We start from the raw sequence: 22,399 nt of genomic DNA, 5'->3' as shown, positions 1-22,399 counted from the left end.
TTTCGACGAAATTATGTTTCATGGAGGTAGAAATCAACCTCTAACATTTTAAATTAGGCATATTTTTAACCTTCCTCATTATGAAATCAAAATTAGGATTTGAAAACAGCAGTAGTAGAAAACCTTGAACACAATATCTTGTTTTGTAGTAAAAGCTCATTTCTACAGCGCATTATAATGCAGCATTCATTCCTCACACGTGTTTGTATCCACAATTATAGGCCAATTAATCAACTCAGACAACATCCCCATCATGAGCCAAACTGCAATCCGATGGAAACATAAATTACATATGATGAAGCTTCGGCTGCACTGGTCAGACAGAATTTATATTTATACTGTAGAAGAGAAATGTAACACTTTTTGAGTTACGTTTTTATCAAGCACATCGGTTTTATTTTTCATAATTTGTCTGCTTTTGGAAGCTAAAATATGTGGCTTTTATAATTTAGATCTGTTTTTTCTCTCTCAATCTGACAGTGTAGACTTTAAAGGGCGAACTTCCCTCTGCTCTTGTCTACGAGCTGATTTGAGCAGTTTCTAACAGCGCGCACAGAGGGATGATCAGAACTAGTACAAGCTTAACAGAGACTGAAATCCATCTCCAATGGGGATGCGTTAAACTATAATGGGAACATAATGTGATGTACTAATGCCCATGAGCCAATCTGTTTTAAATGTGCTGTTTAAAACCTTTCATATAAACCTGGCACTGGTGCCTTTGCCAAACTTTAAAGGCAAACATAGTTCAGCTGAGTTTTAGTTTCCCGGCTTTCTGTTATTCATTGCAGTGAAAAATAGTAATGAAATAGAAAATGAATTTGACAGGCAAAACTTTATCAATTCAGCCTCTCTATATAAGGCCTTTATTTTATGTTTACTACGGGGACCTTGAAGTCTGATGCAATCTAATCATACAATACATCTTCTAAATGTATTATTTATTCTATAACATATTGGCGCCATTCCGAATGAAAATGCAATGTGTGTGATATGGCAAAGAAAACTAAAACCAAAACCTTTTGTGCTGCATTTAATTAATTGTGTAAAGAGAAGGTGGCTATGGGTTTTTCAGTGGAGCTGAGGATCCCAGTGTGAACAGATATGCTTATGATTTTGGCCAGAAATCAAGAACAGGTTGTACTATTTTCTCTACTGTGCCTGATACTAACTGTTTCTACATGGCTACTGATTTTCACAGTTTACAAATTTAAAAAAAAACATTTAGTCTTCAGAGACATTTAATTTACATTTGAAAAATCTCATGAGAAAATGGAGTACTAACAAACCAGTGACAGATTTGTGTGGGTGTTTACTCTCTGTCAAAGCCAACACTGACATTATCTTATGGGCGGTATTTATTTGTTCTTGCCAGTCCGAGGTCCTGAATAATTAAATGGGATCAGCGTGCTCCTCTTTTTGTTAAGCGAGGAGGTATTCTGACAGTCCCTGTTTGACAGGCTTTGCCCTACCCATGGACGTGAGGGGCCTCCTAAACAAAGCCTTGGCTATGCGCATAAGAAGCAGGGAGACACTGTCTAGACCAAATACCTCTTTCACACCGAGTTCACCAATGTCGTTCTGTCCTGAAAGGCAGAGTCGGGTAGAAATCTCATTGCTTGCTTTAGATTCATTTGTCTGGCTGGCTCTGATGGCTTCAGTCCATCTGGGAATTCAGTCCGGCTTGGAGTTACACACCTGACATGCTGCAAGAATGGACACAAACCAACACTCCCTCTGAGATCGAATTTGATTTTTTTCACTGTTAATGTCAAAAAAATGCGGCGAGGCCAATAAATCAATGCTTTTGTCAGACGAACATAAGACGAAATTGATGGAGGGCATTTGTAGGACATGCACAAATAAAGTACTGGCCAAACATCCAAATATGCTCTCCCCTAAAGGCCAGAAAAAAGTGTGATTTTCTGTGTGGACAAGTGTAGCTTTAGGGCAGAAAGTATACACACAGACATTTGTTCAGCTTGTTTTGTTCTGTTGGAGAGTAACCCACATGAGAGCTCTCTTATCAGTTTCATGACATGGTTAGGAAATTACAAATTGAACCATAAACAACAAAAACCCTTTTGCACACGGTGACGGTGAGACAGCAACACACACTTACAGTAGTTGAAGTAGATTGTAGCTCAGAGGAGGATTTCTGAGGCCCCATTTTGCAAATCAGTGAGGTACTAATTATAAAACAAATCTGTGATTATACATTTTTTAGCATTTTGTATAATTTTACTTTTGTCCTTCCAACTAAATCCATTCAAGACAATGCATCACCTCTGTTATTGTAATAAACCATCAGCCAATCTTTTTTTCCGGAGTTGCCTTAATTCCCAGCAGAGCCAAAATGGTTGAATGCAATATTGTTAATGTGGTGTATTACATTTTAAACCATTACCTTCACCAGTTGACTGCCAGGTCTGCAATTTTCGACATTCGACAATATCACTGCTTTGATAATGATCCGAACCAATACCATCCATACTTCTACTTGCCTGCTTTGTCAAAATAACTCCTGGCTTAATATCTGAATCGTCAAATACATTTGCAAGTCGTTTGCTGAGCTCAGCAGCCCCCAAAGGAACATCACTGAAGTAATTTAATCACTGCATTACCTCAGCAAGTGCAATCAATAGAGAAGCGAGTGAAGGGAAAACCCGACCCATGGAGGCTATTGTGGCCTATATCGGACTTTTATCACATTACATTCTTTCAAACTCAAAATGTAAAATTGTAGATTATTTCATTCATCAAAGTCTCTTTTCACTATGTTTGCCTCTGTGCTTGAACATGCACACATACACCCACATCTATTTGCAATAAATAATGCATTGCTCTGAGACCACCATATCTAAAATGTAGGGCTGCACTAATGGTTTTTATCAAGTCTATCTTCGTCATAGTCTTTTTATTCTATAGGGTTTCAGGCCCTTTAAATATTCTGTTTATCCTGATCAATCTTGCATATCTGTTTCTTCCTCTTACCGGCATTGCTGCTGTGGGAATACACCCACCAATAATCTGTAACTCATTAACATCTGTTGTCCACTTTTTACTGCTGTGCCAGCAACAAATGTCACGGTTAATTTCTTTAAGAAAGATTTCCAATCAGCTTTCTGTAAGATGTGCACATTATTAAGTGCACAGCAGAGTGGAGGGAAGAGTCTGTAATGGGAAACAGAGGGTGAAATTCCCATGATGGACTAAACAGTAAGGGCTCATGGATTGAGACGTACCATAGAAGGGACAAGAAGACATAGACACTTCATAACATGCCCCTGTGATAAGCGCTGACATGAAGATGAGCAATCTCTGCATCCACTCACTGACCCTGACCTATGAGTCTTATTGTACTGTAATGCCACAGTCTGCTCAGGACACAGATAACAAAATCAACATCTTCAGTCACTATTCTTTATTGGTCTCTTGGGTCAAAGATAGGAGACAACACTGACCTTAACTCTGTCGATTACTCTTTCTTTACAGTCGCAAAGCTAAGGCGAAGTCTGTAATCTTCAAAGTGAAAGTAGAAAACAAAAGGCAACGCAATACGCCTCTGCGTTAGAAAGAAAATATATTCAGGCTTTAGCGCCTATCTGGAGCGACTCGAACGCTGCATCTCTTGACACCCACAAAGAACAACGTTTGCAAAATCCTTTGATTTTTTTCTCCCAAGCAATTCAGTATGTGTGCGTTCACTCTGCCAAATGGCAAAGTATTCTCTCACTCTCACAGCTAATCCTCTTCTTTCGCCCCGTTCCTCTAATTGTCACCTCACATCAGAGAAGAAAGCTGCAATTATGGCACTTCACTAACTGTTGAGACAACATCACAACAGTTGGGCTTTTGGACACCGCTGAGCTGATGGTTAGGCAAGATGGTCTGAGGAGCAGAGCTCTTTAACTGGAGGATCTCAAAGCTCCAACGCACCTCCTAAATGATAGCTTTCGTTCGCTGCGTGAAAGTGCTGGAGGGTATACACATTTTCATATAAATGTGCCCATTGAACGGTAAATCCACGGAGCGGGTCCAGGTGTTTGCGCCTAAAGAAACCTGAAATGCCTCTATTATCGTTGAGTAGCCCTGCAGCAGCACTAACTGTAATGTCACACATCTTTTGGGCTTATGGTTATACACGCTATAAAAGTAAATGGGCACTTTGTTGTAAAAATGGCCCTTTTGTTTGTAATGTGTGTTTCCAAAGGAAAATGATACATACATTGAATTATATTGTTTAAGGGAATGCATGATACCCATCATTTAGAACATATTGCTGATTGATGGGAAATACAGATATCTGTTCATATAAATAGTCATTAAGGCTGAAAGTTTAGTAGGGTTAGGGATAGCCTAACCCTGATTTCATAGAGCATTTTAATATAGAGCAATCTTTCCTCAATTTGTGTTGACATAAATAAGCTTTGCCAAATAAGTTGCTTTGCCAATCCGTCCACAATTATGGCTTATAATGGGACTAATCATGTTGGTTGCTCATGCATCTAAGGACTTTGGCTTCTATTGGGAATTTTGCTGTATTTTTTTAATCGGGTTGAAGAAGTCAGGTCAAACCCCTGCTAGACATAAACAGCACCACTAATGTACATGTACACCAGCAAGTACCACCCCTCAATCTTTCCCTCAATCACATTTTCTACATGACATGTTGAAATATACCCGAAAACAAAAACTGAGAATTAGTTCACAATACGACCCAAAGCATATAAACAAAAGATTATTTTGGCAAGGGAGTTTTAAATTGAAGCGTTGGAGGTTTGCCTCGAGGAAAATTGAATTTGTGTTCCGCTCTGTTTTCTATGTAGCAAGGCTTAACAACATTCGGTACTATATGATATTTGTTATGGCCTGACATGGGCTGAAAGAGTTTATGTTCATATTGTCTTCCTACATCCCTACATCTAAATGTACACTTTGAGTTGTACAATAAGTCTGTTATTCTCATAAAGAGCCTTCTGCAAAGTCAATTTGCACTTCAAACATATTTTGACATAACTGCAGGGTCACCTTTATATTCACCGTAGAGGCAGCTTTTGCTTTATTATGAGCGCGCTGGTATGTGTACGGAAAATGTGGAACAGTTTGAAAATGATTAAAGAGACTCTACAGTACGACACCACTGACTCTGAATGCATTATCCATTTGCAGTAATAGTTTCCATGGATACTGGTGTTCTTTGATATATTTGCACACACACATTTAGACACACTCTTGTAATAACAAAAGACAGAAAATATTATACAGTCAAAAAAGATGTAGATTAAGCTTTTGAGAGCAACTTAATAAAATAACCAATTGTATTCGACATGAAAACGAATGAAGTCATTTATTAATAAAGCTAGGATAAAACCAAATGAAACTTGAATGCTTTTTATATTACTGTATTATTTTACGATACAAATGTAATATTTGTAAAGTCTGTCACTTGCACAATTATGAACGTGAGTTGAATGTTAAAGTGGGCACAACGGCATAGTACAAGTAGAGACGATGGCAAGGTAATTTTAATGCACAGTCAAAATGAACTAGAATTGCAAGAGTTGTTTATGATTAGTGACAGAAACCATATCCTGGTCAGCGGCGAGCTAACAATCACAGTGATTATTTTCTACATTATCACTTCAGTGCCAGTTGCTCTATATTCATTAGCTTGATAAAATACGCATACACCAAGCAGCTGTGTTCATGACCTCTTTTCATAGATGCGTTTCAAAGAGACAGAATCAAAGGGTTGTAAAACTGCCTCAGACATAGAAATGATCTATTAATGTTTCCTTTGCAAACAAAGGTGCCTTTGAATGCACCAAATGAAAGACTAAACAGACAACAGAAGTGCACACAGTATTTATCACGCAGCCATAATTGATTTGCTTCAAACTGTGAGTGGCAGAAACTACCCAGGAGACAGCAAAAACTGTGGATGTCGAAAATAATCTAAGATCTTACAAAAATTATGCTTTGATTTTCCAAGAGATGATCAAACAGAGGGCATATTAAAAAAAAATCTTATTAATATGTATATATATTCAACACAAATATTAATAATAATAATAAATCATATGTAATGTCATTAAACATACTGATAATGTTTGTAGGAGTAAAACATGCGCTAGAAGGTTTTAATATTCAATATAAATGCTGTAATGGTGAAAGTTAATGTACTATTAGTTCTTTATCCCTTCAAACGCCTTACTGTATATGCTTTTGTTCATAGTCTACTCGCATGTATTAATACATTTTTTAATAATGCTGGGATTTGTCTAAGGAAAACATTGTTTAAAACAATATGTTCCCTTGTAGTTTACATAGTATGGATGACATTTGCAGAACATTTACAATTACTGCTGCTCTTCATATGTCAGCTTTGCCTTGCCCCACGTCATAGTTGAAATTCAAATAACCAGCTGACAGTGCAGAGATGACATGGTGCAGGCTAAGGCCACAGCAGGGCTTCAGTTACCAGTAATGAACACTTTGCCTCACACTGAGATGGACCTCTCCATCATTGAGGGAGGCCTGCTGATCCTTGCTCTGCTGGGTTGACCTCTTGCAGTCATACATTGATACATTCAAACTGTAATAAAGAACAAACTCTGTCAGCTGTGAAAGCCTCAATCCGGAGGTGTAAAAAAAAAAGATCATCGCTATATATTCAAGCTTTTGGGTCATTTTTTTTTTTTTTTCATTTGCATGTTCCATATAAGGAATGCAATTACAGAACACCTCTGTCAAATGGTAAAGGTAAAACGTTATGCCATCAGAGGTCGATCATGCTCTGTTGCTCCTGTAATGGCCGCTCACAGGGATGTCACAATGTACTGAACGCACCCTCAGGACACCTTTACATCACTGCAGCAAAGGGAGAACATTAACCAGTCAGCAGAAAAATGTACAACTGTTGTCACTGTTTATGAATTATCACGAAGAAAAGATTTGTGTTTTACAGTAGAAAGCTTGAAATACTCAGTGTGAGCCTCTTGTTTTTATCAGAAGCTCTGAGACATAATACGGTGATTTCAGATGTGGGCGATGTTTTTGTACAACTTCATGTCATGTTTGCCTTTATTTCTCAAGTACATTGTAGCCTGTTTTTTGTACTAAAACAAAAACAACAATCTAGCAGCGTCTGAGGAAAAACAAAAAGCTTTTACGGAGGTTCTGCTAAAACAGTGCAGGTCTAGGAAGTCCAGACTATAGCTGTGGTATTGATCCAGTAATCCAAAGCCATCTCCCAAGTGCTTCTGATTTATCTGTCATATGTTATTATGGCCCCTGTGCTCTGAAGCTCTTTCTCTTTAATACGATGCTGCATAGGGCATCTAACCATCTGATCTGTGTCTGTATTAGCTGAATGGATAGAACTCTCTTCAGTAGACCTTCTCGAAATTTGATTGAGTGGGATTTTCTCATTATACGGTTTAAAGAGATCTTGGACTGATACGGCATTTAAACTTCAAGGACACTGTGAATAAATAAATACATATTATATAAAGGAAGAGGATGTTTTTGAAAGTTGAATTCTCAAATAGAGAAATAACATGTTTCTAAGTCATTTGGCAGAAATAGTTGTTCATCATTTGGTTACTTTGGAGATCCAAAAGAGAATCTTGGAAAACAGGGAAAAGTGCCCTCTCGGGTCAAATGACACCAGAGGTTGTTTTTTTTTGTTGCAGTTGAAAAGGAGCAGTTATCTAAAAAATAAAGCAAAAGAGGAAGATGCCAGTTAACCACAGCAATCTTTTCCCAACCTACAAAGTCGTTTTTTTGTTTCCGACACATAACTTCAACTGTCCTTTTTAGCTATGCTAGCAGTGTGGCTCTGTTGGCAAATATGTCATTGGATTAAATGGAATTCTTGGTTTTGAGTGAATTATATCAAAAAAGTAACAGGCTGGAATAATTTGACATTTGTTACAGATATTCAAGGTCTATAGAGAATGGATTACAAATGACTTGTGTGATCCCTTGGCTTTTCATCTGTCCCATTTGAAAATATCTGACATTCCCATCAGCCCAGCTATGCTTCATTTTAAGATATACAGTAAATGAGAAATGATAGCATGCTACCAGGCTTTACTAAGAAGTTAACCTGGTAAGCATGACCTGCAAATATCAGCATGGCCATTTTTAGGGTTACCATTTAGTGCAAAGCCTGAGTACAGCCGCTAGCAGGGCTGCAGACTCTCATGAGCACAATCATCCCTTAAACTGATTCAAGGACTTTTAATTGCCTATGGTTATGACCAAATATTGTAAGATGAGATGGGAACGTCATGGCATGGGTAGGCCCTGACAATCACGGCGGGAATACCAAAGACAGCTGATAAAAGCTTTCTGGCAAAAAGACCATACCCAGACAGCTGTAAGATCCAATTTGTTTCTGATATCCAATTTAAAGATGAACTGTCCACAATGCTATTTGTGAGAGATTGATTAGGAATTGTATGTTCAGGCATTGTTAACCCATTTGCACTGGTTGCTATAGTAAGGGCTTAGTAGTGTGTAGCTATGTTAAGTGGCTGGCCGTAGTCAGACCAGCCTTCAGCAGACTAAAGCAATATCCAGTAGAGATGAAGAACCCCACCAAGGCAACAGACCACATCAGTGACAAGTGACTATTCTATAAAATAAGTAAAGGGTGCCTATGGTACACTTGGAGTTTCCTGATCCTGACAAATTAGTCTCAGGAGGACAGTTTTATGTCTTTATTGAACAATCTGGAATAAAGAAAAACATACGTGAGTTGAGTTAAATGCACCTCCATTAAACTGCACTTGATCTGTAATAGATGGTTATATTTGACACAATATGTAGATTCTATCGTTTCAGTTTTTCTTCTTAATTCCATGTGGAATATGTACATAGGACATGATATTACTATGTGACACTCATTATGTAAGTGTGTATGCTGCCCTAGATCATGTAAGTTTAAAGGCAGCATCCATTACAGCTACATGAAGACACTTGCCATACTGTGCAGAGGGGCTGCCACTGAGAAAAACCCCATGAGAGTAAAACAGGATTTTGCCTCCACTTTACCACATAGACCGTATCTCTGAGCGACAGACTCATTTGCCAGGTTTGTGGGTGGATGTTTATGCAAATGCCTCTCCTCTGTGGGCTGAAATAGCCATCCAATGACAGGCCAAAACTAACTGCGTTGAAATGCAGGAACATGCTACTGAGAGGCTGAACGCAGCGCATAATTTACATTTACATATCTGGCACCGCATAACAAGGGCTTTATAACATTTACAACATTAAGCAAGCCCACACAAAAGTTTGAATATATGATGTTTTTAGCCTATTTCCAGAATGACAATAAATGTTCTAGACATCTGACAGTGTTTATCCACCCATAAGAGCTTCAAAGACTCGCCCTCGCTTCAGAACTGTGGAGCAAAGCTGTAACTCGTGTGAATGTTCATGTTTTCTTAAAAGGATGAATATCCCTCTTGCTGAGCCCACTCTGAAGGATTTTGTTTTCCAAATGAATGTGTCACATGAGAATCACTTTTGTACTTGTCCAATTGTATTTTTTACAAAGAGACGAATAGCTGCAAAGATACCAAACCTTCATTTCACAGTCAGTTCTGGTTTGATACAATGGACCCATGGTGTTCCCTCTTTTCTCCTGAATGAGATTGCAGGAATATTTTTCATGGCAGAAAATCAGATATGATGGTTACTACTGAATTATGCATATGATGGCAGTGAACAAATCTAATTTGTATAATAGGAAGATGAGACACTCTTCTTCATCTACAGAGACTCATTACGTGTAGTGTTTGCATTCCTATAGAAACGCTTTTTGAAGTCAAAGGAAACAAGAGCACAACGATGCCTGCTCCTTTGATTTACAAGGTTCACTTATCTTTAACTCATACATAATTTGATTGCAAAATAGGGACTGGGTGCTCTGATGTCAAAGCAAGACACGCAATTACACATGGAAAAGTTTCATGATAAGTACACTTTGCTTTTGTAGGGATGAAACATTATCATACTGTCTTGACAAAGACCATCATGGAAAAGTATATGCAGCACCCGTGTGCTACATATTTAGCTATAGGATAACACGCTTTACATAAGACTTAAACATTGCAAATTATTTATTACGCCAAGCATTTTCTTTTTGCATTGAATCTCACAAGACCACATGCAATAAGTATGTTTCAGATGTAAAAGTAAATAATGTATAAGTATGCACAGTGAGAGACAATTTGAATTAAAAAGATGATATACTCAAATACAAATTCACTTTTCTTTTGTAATGTTGAACCTTTAAACTGTGTATCGAACCAGCCTCATTTCAACACTTTTATCTACAATCATTGGCAGTTAAGGTTTGTTGCTTTATGTTCTTTTTATTGAATGGTAAAAGCTGAAGAGTTGACAAAGGGATTGAGTGTTAAACAGGGGAATCTGCTGCATTGTTCAGGAGGAACTCTTGAATAGTTGTGGGAGCTGTTGCAGCGCACATATACTGGCTCACAAATCTGCCTTCATAAACATGCACATAGGTGGAGTATCCACGCTGATAAACCCGTCACGCATACTTCCTCATTGCTTAAGCAGGATTTTACTGGTGCCGCTCCACAATTTAGAAGAGGAGTGGCTGCTTCACATCAGAGAATTAGATACTATATTACGTAACCCATTACTCTGATTACGATGTCAACTGTAATATGACGTTATTATGGGCAACAACTGCTTTTCGCCGGTTTTACTACAATTGTATTTATTGTAAACAGTAGAGTTAAAGAGGTGGATTTGTCACCAACATGACACAGCAGAAACGATGGAGGTGCACTTGTGGTTGATGCACTGGTTGGACCTTTCTGGGTATTTTAAAGGCACTTTGCTGTGATATTTCATTTCAACTGAAAGGCTATAATGCTATTAATGAATTAATCAAGTACTTTAAGAAGACGTCTAAGGTACTTTACTTAAATCCATTTAATCTGACTTTGTAGTTCAGAAAGCAAATTGCACTTTTTACCTTTACTGCAATTATTGTATATATTCAATAACAATAATTACTACATATAGTTATTTTTTGAATAATGTTTTACGCAATGTATAATAACTAATGGTATAACACTCACAGGAGCCATTTATTTCTGAATTGTTGAGTTACTTTTTTTTTAACTTTAACTGAATTAAACTAATAACAGTTATGGAATTTTCCCTTTTTTAGATTCAGGTGAATACTAAAGTAATTATTTTTGCTTTAAAGGCAATGCTACTGTAAGCATTTTAGCAACTTTGGAACATTTAAGCTTAAAAGGTTATCATGCAGTGATTTTTCAGTATATGTAGCCAGCAATAATCTTCCTGTGTTATGCTACCTAGAAACCATGAATCATGTCCACACTTCTCAAAATAGTATTTTAGATTTTCTTCCGGGCGTACTGCATTTCATTACAACACCCTCTCCGCAGTAAAGCTGTGACAACACAAGCCTTTAATTATTCGGAGGCTGTTGCAGTACACATTCTGGGTATAGTGGATATAGTGGGTCTCACTCTGACTTGTAATTGCCATGCTGCTGAAACACAGCAGCACAAATCCATGTCAAATGAACCACAGTATGCACAGCTGATCACCCCCCCATCCCCACTGCCAGGTTAACATTGTTAGCATCAAAGCTGAAGCTAAATTGAATGAGCAACATACCCAGAATAATTTTCAATTTGAGCCAATGTCTATTGCTACAATATATTGTACTGTACAACCTAAGAACAGAACCAGCTATTCCTCATGCATAAATACATACTCATTTTACACAACCATATGTGCAATTTCTATTTAAATGCAACTTTTGACTTTTTGAAATGTCACAGCTTTAACGTAAAAAAGAAGTAGAGACATTTGAAAAGCTTTCTTATGGAGACTCCAGCAGTTTTACCTCTCCTAAACATGTTAAGCAGGCTCACTACATATTGTAACACTGAGATGATTTCATCTGAATTACATGTTGTGTCTCGTACTAAGTATTATATCAGCTGCAATAGCGTGATGTGGATTGATCATATTTGATTGACAGTGAGGCAGATACACAACTGTCATCGATTTTGATTCGAAGTTGCTCAAATGAAAAATGTTTTTGTTCTCTTTGGCGGCATTTATGACATTAGGCGGAAAAAAACGTTATGCAGATCCATTTATGGATGTCACTTCCTAGAGATTGCCACTTGTGATTTTTACCTTTTAATCCTTTCACTTGCTGTGCAAAATTAAGAAACCATGCCAGGCCTCATGTGGTTGGCCATATACTTTATCATATCATAAATATATAATGGTTGGAAAACAGAGACTTTTGTGTTTCCAAAGAGCCCATTTGCCTCCATGTGTGACAGTGTAAGTGGTTTTAGCAGAATTTTAAACTTGCAACAGTTTTTGTGGTTTTGTATCACTGCGTTAAATGATTTAGGAGTTACCTCCAAGCCTCATGAATTTTTACACCAAGAAACCGTGTCTTTGGCCATTTGAAGACACAGTTTATATATGTATTTTTGACCATGACTTCCTTCACTTCCATTTCTGAGATCCGGCAGTTAGGTTTTGGTGGAATGTTTGACCTCATTTTTCTTTATATGTTTCTCAAAATTGACTGGAATCGACCAAAAGCTTTGTAGTTGATCGCTGCATGAAACTAATTTGAACGTTCCCCACCCTGCAATGTCCTCAATTTTTTAAGGCAACATGTGTTGACCTTAATTTCTTTCTTTACTATTTCCATCTCAACACAGCTGTATTTTATTACATAAAAAAAGAACACAGGTAGAGCTACAACACCAGCAATAAAATGCTGTTTCTTAAAAATTCACGGCAACATTATTTACAGTAGGTTCAGAGGGTTTTAGGGAGAATTGGGACATGGGCTATTTAGGATTATTTACTAAAGTTAAAGACAAATAAAGCATGTCTAAGATTAAACAGATTGTGTGCTGTTGAACTGAGCGCCCTCCTCCACTGAATTGGAACTAAAATGGCCTCCAAGTGTACTGAACAATGGGGGTGAGCATAATGCAGTGTGACTACTGAGTGACTTGACTGAGATCCAAAGTGAATAAAAGACCTCTATGTGAGGCAGCTAGGCTGAGCCGCTGCAGTGCTCAGGACTTTGGCGGGTGACAGTGCATTAGAACGCTTCACACACCTTTCATTTGCCAGTAAAATCCTATTGCCATTTGCCACATGGCACACGCTCTGTGCCGTCAGATACCGCAATGATCAAATAAGCATCTGCAACTGCACAAATAAGCATCAGCGTTTATTCTTTGAGTGGATACGTTAGATTTGATGAAAACCTTTGGTAGTTGTTCAATTCCTTTCCCTCTTTGTACGTTCAGTAACGGTTGACTTGAATCCCCCTTGTCAAACAAAGCAAGGATTTTTAGAATATACAGTAACACCAATGTGTCAATTGGTGTTTCTATCAAGAAGAAAACTGAATATGGGGACTCTGTAAATCCGTGATGTCACAGTCAATGCTAACCTTCTTCTTGTACTAACAATGAATTTAGAGGCCTACTTTGTGGACTCATAAAATATTTATTTGAATATTTTGCATGCATATGAGCTCCAGTTCTTTGTAGCATAATCGGGTTTGAAACTAATTATGAAGCCTTATCTCCAGAAAGCATCTAGCTGCCACTGTCACATTTATCATCTTTACCCACGATTACAGTATACGTCAATGACAACACAGAAATGGAAAGTCGGGGCAGAGATGGGTGTAGTTACACAAACTGAAATATCTGATAGAATTTAAATAGGGTTTGAGTGAAAAATAATTGCACGTTTTACTTTAAAGGAATTACTTGGTGCATTGGCTTTTCAGCAACATTATTAGAGAACAGAAAGGTGTACTTGACTATAATAGTTTATATTTTTTATTTGTTTTATTTTATTTTAATTGACTCAAATTTCCCTTTCACTTTTTTTAACGTAAAATATCTGAGTTAAAGGTGGGGTATGTAATTTTGGCGAAACTAGCTCGAGTGCGCTAGAATTTGAAAATACACTACCAGAAAAAATCTGCCACTTCCTTACAGAGCCCCTCCTCCAACGCACACGAACGCGCACATGACCAATGAGGGCACGAGATCAGTTTGTGCACAGATGGAAGGCTGACAGGCAGGTAGGCCATCCAGTTATTTTAGCCGGGACGTTCTTTTTACAGTACTACGGCTTCCACAGATGAAATTTTTTTATGTATTTATCGTCAAAGCATTTAATATATTTATTGCTATCTGGATGTTAAGAGCATTCCATGGAATATAACAAAAAGTGTTTCTGAAATAAATTACATACCCCACCTTTAAGTATCTAGCTACATATAGAACATACACTGTTGGAAAATGGTGATAAACTGATCATTTTTTTATTTATGAGAAATCCATTAAAGTACTTTTTTACTACAATAATAACAAAAAACTCCCCCCATGATGTCATCCTGGCCCCAGTTTATTAACATTAGATTTCCACTGAGTAGCTTGGTTGAATTGCATTCTATCTTCTACAATTTACCATAAATTATTATAGTTTAATTCTTCAAGACAGCATGAGGAAAAACAACAGTGATTCATTGATTAGCAATGGCCAGAAGAGCGCCATCTCCTGGAATGTCAGGTTTAATATGTGTAATCCAAGGTCATGATAGTTGACAGAAATTAATGCCGACGAAAGCTTAAAACTAGAACAGAAATCAATTTCCATTCATTTTAACACATTTCTATTTGTTATTTAACATTGCAATATAGTTTGGGTTTTAATTGGGTGGTTCTTGGAAATACGGTATTGATTTTGATCTATTTAGTCAATATTTTCACTGCTTTTTTAATTTTAGTTACAATAAGATCCAAGCTCGGAGGGCATGCAACAAAGCTGAGTCCTCCCAAGCCATGACACTCCTCAACCCTGATCCTTGAAAACGTTCAATTTCCAACCAAACTAAAATAAACTGAGACACTTTCCTGCAGCCGAGGACATTCCAGTATGCTGAGCCACAAAACAAGACAATGCGTCATTTGTTGTTTATCTCCTGGAGCCAAGTTCAATTTGTGGATGATTTGAAAATTGCATTGTGAATATGCGGATTTTGAGCTTACATGTAAACACAGGCATCTGCACCGGATTGCACAGGGAAGGGGAATTTAAAAGTCGAATATGTCTGGTTGTAGTTGCTATCTGCAGCCTCTTCATGCATTTGATATATTTTTCAGTATAAATTCAGCAGGGACATTTACATATGTGACAGCTGATAGCTTTTACTTATAAAAAATACAAAACAATTCCCTCTAGCTTGAGTTTATCTGATCATTCATTGGATTAAAAGCCAAAAAGAGCCCAGTCACATTAGCATGGCATCAGAGAGCTAACGTAGACTGTCTCTCATTCACCTTCAGTATCTTAGACAGCAGCCCACTTGACTTGCATGCGTGGGATGTGGGAGGAAAACCACGCAAACACAAAACACAAAGAAAAGAGAATAGACATCAAATTCAATCTGTGTTGTATCCTTTCGATTCTTTTTTACAATTATATTCCTGAAACGTGTGAATGTGACAAAAATAAGACTGCATAAATGAGTCATCCTAGTAGTGACTAGTAGGTGACTCTTTGGTTTCCAAAATGTCACATATCAAAGAATGAGGTCTGTTCTTTGTCTGCATAATCATCTCAAATAGTTAGGAGCTTTAACCTTTAAAATTATGTTGTCCTCAGGGAAACACTGAAGGGGCATTTCAGTGGCATGGCTGGAGTACACAACCTCTAGCCCTGCTTTTCTTTGATGTGCTCTGAAGCCGTCCTCTACCAGGAACTGAGAAGATCAAAGACAAGCAATTTTATGAAATGGAGCCCTTGTCGACTGTTTGTAATGCTTTATTCTTCATCAGGAACACCCAGTCTGTCGCTGTGATGCCACGGGAGACACAGTGCTCTTTTAAACCCAGTGGTGATCTCCCCGTTATCCAGATGAAAACGGATTTATTCAAACCTCCCATCAACCGGCCCTATAAATAGATGCTAGTGGAAAATCTTCTGAGGGAAAAAAAAATAAGCTGTGCTCTTAAGCCGTTATTAACATGCTGATAGAAAAAAAATGTCAAATGTTATGTTGGAGCAAAACAAATCTATGGAAATAAGCATAATGCTTCCTAGTCAGTTGTATTTCATTTCAACGTGAGATTCATAAAATGATTAAATAATTCACCAAAAACACCCAGCTGAGTCATACGTTATGATGCTGTTAACTGCAGGGTGAGTTGTAATGCTAGATTGAATTAGAAATTGTATGCATTGTTGCTTAAGGGCTATAGTGAAAGGGTGGGTGCACGGTACTCTGAAAATGAGTTTATCATCTGATTTGATGGAGGCAAGCCCCTTAATAAATCATTTAGAAATATGCAGAGTAACTTGAGTATTTAAAATACCTGTACCTCTTAGTAAAATATTTTTTAGAAAAACATCCTGTACGAATGTCATTCAAGAACCTGTCTAAAAATGTAGTGTAACAGTCAGGAAGAGTCAACCAAACGGCTGAACTCCTAAAATCGATGTTCACATGTTCTTCTTGATTAGAAAACTGCCACCTGTTCTCAAGGGAGCTATTATAGCAACTGTTATTTTGGTGAGAGCCACAAGGGAGATAACTCCATAACATTTCTGCTATCATTATTTTTCCTCCCCAAAATCTAAAGGTTGACTCATTATTTTTGGTTCAGTGTGCCGTGATGAATGCCCCTCCTTTAAGTCTCACGGTGAAATGCACCTCACCTCTGAAGTATGCAGCATATTCCTCTGGGGTTTTTCCTCTGCTATCTGTTAATACGCAAGCAGCTAGGTGTCGAGAGGGGCTCCCTTTGCAATTCAAAGGCCTACACAGTATGTTAACTACAAAACACTCCCCCCTGCTACACTGTGACACTAATGAACAGAATCATTATAACCTTAACATTATCATTTAATATTAAATCTTCATTCAGATGTCTACATATGGATGTCTAGGGGTTTTATGTATGCACTTGTGCACATGCATAATTATATCTGCAAGCTGGTCTGCTGAAAACATTTTTTTTTTTACTCTAAGCACTCGACTTGATGTTAATTATCGCTGAATTCCAACATATAAACACGTTGCATTGCGCTATGGCAACACTGGACAATTAGCATCACTATATAATAGAGCAGCTTCTGAAAATACCACTTCTCTTTTATTTCAAAATATATTTAAATATATCAGATTTGATAAAGCACCAAAATCAATGTTGCATTGCATGAGCAATGTTATCCAACCTGATGCTGCTGCCTCCGTCGCTCCATGTCCCATAAGCCAATAAAACCAATGATGCGTCCATATTGGCAACTGTTGGTCTTTGTAAAGATGACAACTGACATAAATGTATAACACATTAAAAATGGTGTATTTAGATTTGCAGCCATTTTAACTCTGTACTGATGTGTAGAAAAAACAGCCATTTTAAATTCACAGCAATGATAGTGCATTTTGAACTCAGTCCAACCAAAAAAAAGACCCCCTGTTGGTGGTTTGATTTGTGCTGCTGTGGTCATTACTACACCCAACTCCTCTGGCAGCTTTGTTTTTGAAGTTGACACATTTCTGAGCCAACTGCAATCTAAAGGTCTATGTGTGCTCTTTGTTTCATGGGCCATCACACTTCAAACATGCAATAAGGGCAGAGAAGGGAGTGATTGACGTGCACATTTGACATGATTACTATCTCGTCTATGCATACAGTAGTCCATTAAGTCTACATCTATTTCACCATTAGGGGAAAATGAGTGGATACTCACCTTCTTTAGGAGGACGCTTCACTTCTGCACTCAGATTGCAGACCTGCCCAGCTTCTAGTTGAGGTGACAAGCAACCCTCCGTTTGTGGATTTAAAGGTAAAACCACGTTGTTGAGCATGAGCACGCTCTCTGATTCTCCATCGCCTAAATGCTGAGGACATGTGCATTTTGTGTACACAATCCCACATGTCTCCACTGTCCCTTTCTCTAACTTCAGGCAGTTTTCCAGCCACGTACAAAGCACTTGACAGCCAAACTGGCTGGGGCTTGCCTTATTCAAGACCAAAAACTCCACATTGGATTTCTCCTCCTCATCCAGCTTCTGTGTTGTCAATCCGTTGTAATCATATGGGAAAACTCTCCGTATTTGAGCGAAATTCTTGTCGTACAGCAAAAATACATATATATTCTTTGAATCGCACAGGTACACTATAGATTCGTTGACTTTCAGCAACTCGTTGATCTTTTCGTGCGAGTAATGGTCAAACTGATAAGCTAGCAAAGAATATTCAGAGCAGCCCAAGTCTCGCTTGTATAGCTTCAGGTAGATGCTGTATTTGGTAGGGTCTGGGTTCTCCAGCGTCCATGTACAGTTTGTGTAGTTCTTAGGAAACATTTCAGTCACCGAATATGATCCATAGATGACCCCCTTGACCAGAGTGGAACACCAATAATCTTGGGCACCAGTTAATCCAAACATAACCAGAAGATAGGTGGAAAATATATAAATCAACAGGTTTCGAACAGCCTTCATCCTATGTCATTTGGCCTGCAAAGAGAGATGGAGAGTGTCACACAAGAGAATGTTTGAACCAGAGGACGTGAAGCACATCAATCACACTTGAGAGATCATCTGTCAAGTCTCATTGATGTGCTTCACACACTTCTTATCACGCCCTATCATGAAAATGGAAGGGGGGGGGGGGGCACGTTAACCTCAGCAACATGTCTTTTGCATCTCCATCCTGCCTCCCTCTTTACTGTACTTTGTGCAAACATTGCCACCTTGTGGTTGCTTTGGTCGTGATTTATTAAGTTATTTATTTATTTGGGGGGGGGGGGGGGGTGTTGGGGTTGGGTGCAATAATGTGAGTCATTTAGACGTTATTAATTGGGTCGTATTTGGTATGGCACAATCCCTGGAGATATTCAAATAAAACTCTTTAGATTATCTGACATCAACAAGATAAACTGTGAAAGAGGTATCCAAAGTCACAGTGCCGTACTCACGAGCTGTGGGATGCAACTGCTAATTTTTACGCATGCAGTAACCAAGATCTCTTTCAAATCAAGCTGTTTTCTTGGTTATTTAGCCTGTTTCCTCACACGACAGTTAGACAATGTGAGGAACACAAATGCATAGAAAGGAAAAAAAAAATCTTTCTGCGATTGCCTGGTCATCATGGCTTTTCTTGTCTTCTGTGCGCTTTCGGTCCGACCTGCATGTCTCCGAAAATTCAAGGCTTGACATGTTTGACAATGCAATTTGATAAAGAGCCAGTGTGTGTGTGAATGTGTGGTGTGTGCCTCTGTGTGTGTTTGCGTGCGCGTTTAAGTGCGTTTGTGGGGGGAGAGAAGGAGGTAGGGAGAGAATGCAATGCGATGTCCTGATTGCTTTAATCCTACAGGCAATGCAGCTGTGAGCAGTGTCACAGCAGAACGTGCGCGTGTGTCTCAAACTGTGTGTGTGTTTGCGTGCGAGCGCGCGCGCGCGCGCGTGTGTGTGTGTGTGTGTGTGTGTGTGTGTGTGTGTGTGTGTGTGTGTGTGTGTGTGTGTGTGTGTGTGTGTGGGCGTTGAATTACGAAGTAGGCTATAGATACGAGAGTCCAAAGAATATCGCACTTATTGTGTGTCTCTAACTTATTTTTTATTTTTTCTAAATGATAAAACCTGCCCAGCAGACCACATTAGGATAATATGAGTTACATAAGGATTTGTAGCAGCAGTGTTTAGTGAAATCAGCTTTTAGTCGCGATTAATCCATATGATTCCGCAAGATTCATTGCCAAGGCTACGCAACACAAAAACAAATCAGTATTCTGGAGACGAGTGATCGGTCGTCAAGAGACGCTGATTTTATTGCCGGGCTTCTATGAGCAATTCGGTCTCGAGAGGACATCTGAATATAGAGACACGGGCTGCATCTCATGCAGTGTCAGTTCGACGCACGGCGCTTTAAAGTGATTTTTGCCTCTCAGGAGAGAGATCAGCTCTTAAAAAATCAGCTGTTAAGCACCCTGGACTAATGTGAGCGGATGAAAGGTCCAAAGCCATCATGTTGAATAGACTGGGCACGTATTAAACATGGGGAGACTAAACTTTAAACTGAGGGATGACATGACAAATGATCTTTTTCCATGCAATGTTAACAAATTGTAATAATGACGATAGAAATCTTACCTTACACTGCGGAAGCTATGGCTATTTTTCCAACATACTTGACCACATCCTTTATAAATAAATTCTGCAGCCCTCCAGTGAATCAGTACTCCCCATTCCCGACAGCACTAAGTCCGGCGCAACAAGATGGTTCAATGGATGAAAATAAAATGCGTTACACTCCGGTCTGCCCGTTCATATCCCCCCCGTCTTCTTCTTCTTCTTCTGGGTTTTTCCCATCAAAACGGAGCGCAACAACGCACGACAGCCACCGAGAAAGAGAGAGAGGCAGAGAGAGAGAGACCGAGAGAGACACAGAGAGAAAGAAATTCTTGGAGTGATACAAATAATAGAGGCAATTCTTACAGTATTACCATAAATAAATTCGCCAGACTCCACGTCTCTATTCCAATGTGTTTTCTCCAGCAAATCGCGCAAACCCCCCCTCTGAAAAAAAACAAGGGGGTGAAAAAAAAAGATCCGTAGTGGGTGGATGTGAGATGTTGGGGGGCCAGTGAGTTACAACAGAGAGAGAAATAGACGCGCTTTGCTTGGTGCTTGCAGAGCTCCAGGAGCAGGCTGCAATATCACGTCACACACTCAGCCGCTAAGATAAAGCACGTACGTACGCTTCTTACTGCCGCTGCGTCTGGCACCACCAATACTTTCTTCCCTGCCCTCCTCCTTCCTTTTTTTTTATTCTCTTGTATGCCTCCCCTTAATTCGAGTCAAAAGGGTTTCCCCCCTGAACTGGACCCTCTCAGTTGTGCACAGACAACGCCTCGCTTTGCTGCTGCAGCCTAACCAAAACAGGAATATTTCATGGACTTTTATTTACTTTTTTTAGGGGGGAAAGGGGAATGCATGAGAAAAACATGAGGTAAATCCTGCGCGCATGTATCAGTGGGACCTTAAGCTCGCTGGTGTATTTGGTAATTTTTCCATTCTCTCCTGATGGGTGACAGCCGCTGTTGTTTTGATTTCTTCACTGCTCAGTGGTGTATAAGCCTGCTGCTCGCCTGCCTGTGTGCCGCCTGCACGCTGCTGGAAGAACAAATGCTTATGGGGCAACTTGTGCTCTCTTTGGAAAGTTATTCTCCTTACAGGTGCAGCTCAAACCTGCTGTGTTTCTTTCCATCCCATTTCTCTTCTTAGACATCAGGAGAATACTTAAGTGTGTAGCCTTCTGTATAATCAAGGTAAGAATAAGATGTATTCATGATGACCTCCTAATTAAATGAACAAACTCTTAACTGTAATCTAATAGCCCTTTCTACTTATTCTAAAAACTCCACCCTGACTTTCTGAGAGACATGCTGAGATTCAACAATCAACAGTCAGTTAAATCCAATTCAAGCTCCAGGCTTCAGTAGTTGGTCACTGACAATGCGGCATCAATGACTCTGCAATAGCCTCCTTTGCGTAAATACATTGGTAGAATGGGACTATAATGGACTTTGATACAGAGTTAGAGAGTCATCTAAATCGCCTGCTGATCAACCTCCAATTGATGATGGAGGGAGGGTCTTGTTGGGTCTTTTCAACAGATGCACAATAAAGCATCAGATTAATAATTTAATCAATTAAATAATAAAGGAACGTGCAAACATTCCCAAATACAAATGTTGGAGCTCAGTTAATTTGCATTTTTTCGATTGCTTTGCATATTGAAAAAGGAGACATTCAATTGGTCAGTGCAGATATAACTTATTGTTTTTTCCACATTCCTTTCCCCCTTTTTTATGGAGGGTTGGTCAGCTGTTCTAAACATTCTGCTATGCACAGTTAACTCTCATTAGCCTGGCCGTCTTTTTTTTAGGCCTTGACTGAACGCGTTCCATCTGAGCAGATGCTGCATGAAGAGCCTCTTTGTTTATTTATTTCCAGGAAGTTTCAGTCTGAAGTGTTTGTAAGCCAGCCTCTCCAAAAATGCTCCAGAACTGAGAGTATCAGCCACCACATTGTGAGAATCTGAAGGAACTTGTTTATATCCCTGACGTCCTGTCCCAAGCAGCGTTTACAACACTGTTAATCTGTTGCCAAACTTATAAAGGAGATTGGAGTCATTCAGCACAGTTGGTTGCCGTGGCCGGTGACTGCAGCAGCTTTCTAATTTGAGTCTTCCCGAGGCATTCAGTGGAACATCAGGGGTGACCTCAAGCCAGCCAC

General features: G+C 38.9%; 1 protein-coding gene across 1 annotated transcript in view; it reads right to left on the bottom strand.

Moving 5' to 3' along the window:
• Window positions 1-20,815, bottom strand: part of LOC104944730 (brain-specific angiogenesis inhibitor 3-like) — a gene marked incomplete at its 3' end in the record, with an annotated part of 51,943 nt that extends 31,128 nt beyond the window's left edge. The window contains exons 1-2 of the mRNA XM_010770304.1: window positions 20,252-20,815; window positions 17,851-18,619 (exon numbers count right to left, since the gene is read on the bottom strand). Coding sequence (XP_010768606.1) covers window positions 17,851-18,604 — 754 coding nt within the window. The remainder of the gene's footprint in view (window positions 1-17,850; window positions 18,620-20,251) is intronic.
• Between the last annotated feature and the right edge of the window lie 1,584 nt (window positions 20,816-22,399).

Source organism: Notothenia coriiceps, unplaced genomic scaffold, assembly GCF_000735185.1.
Source record: "Notothenia coriiceps isolate Sejong01 unplaced genomic scaffold, NC01 NC01_scaffold00008711, whole genome shotgun sequence".
Classification (NCBI taxonomy): Eukaryota; Metazoa; Chordata; class Actinopteri; order Perciformes; family Nototheniidae; genus Notothenia; species Notothenia coriiceps.
This window is presented reverse-complemented; position numbering and strand designations above follow the sequence as displayed.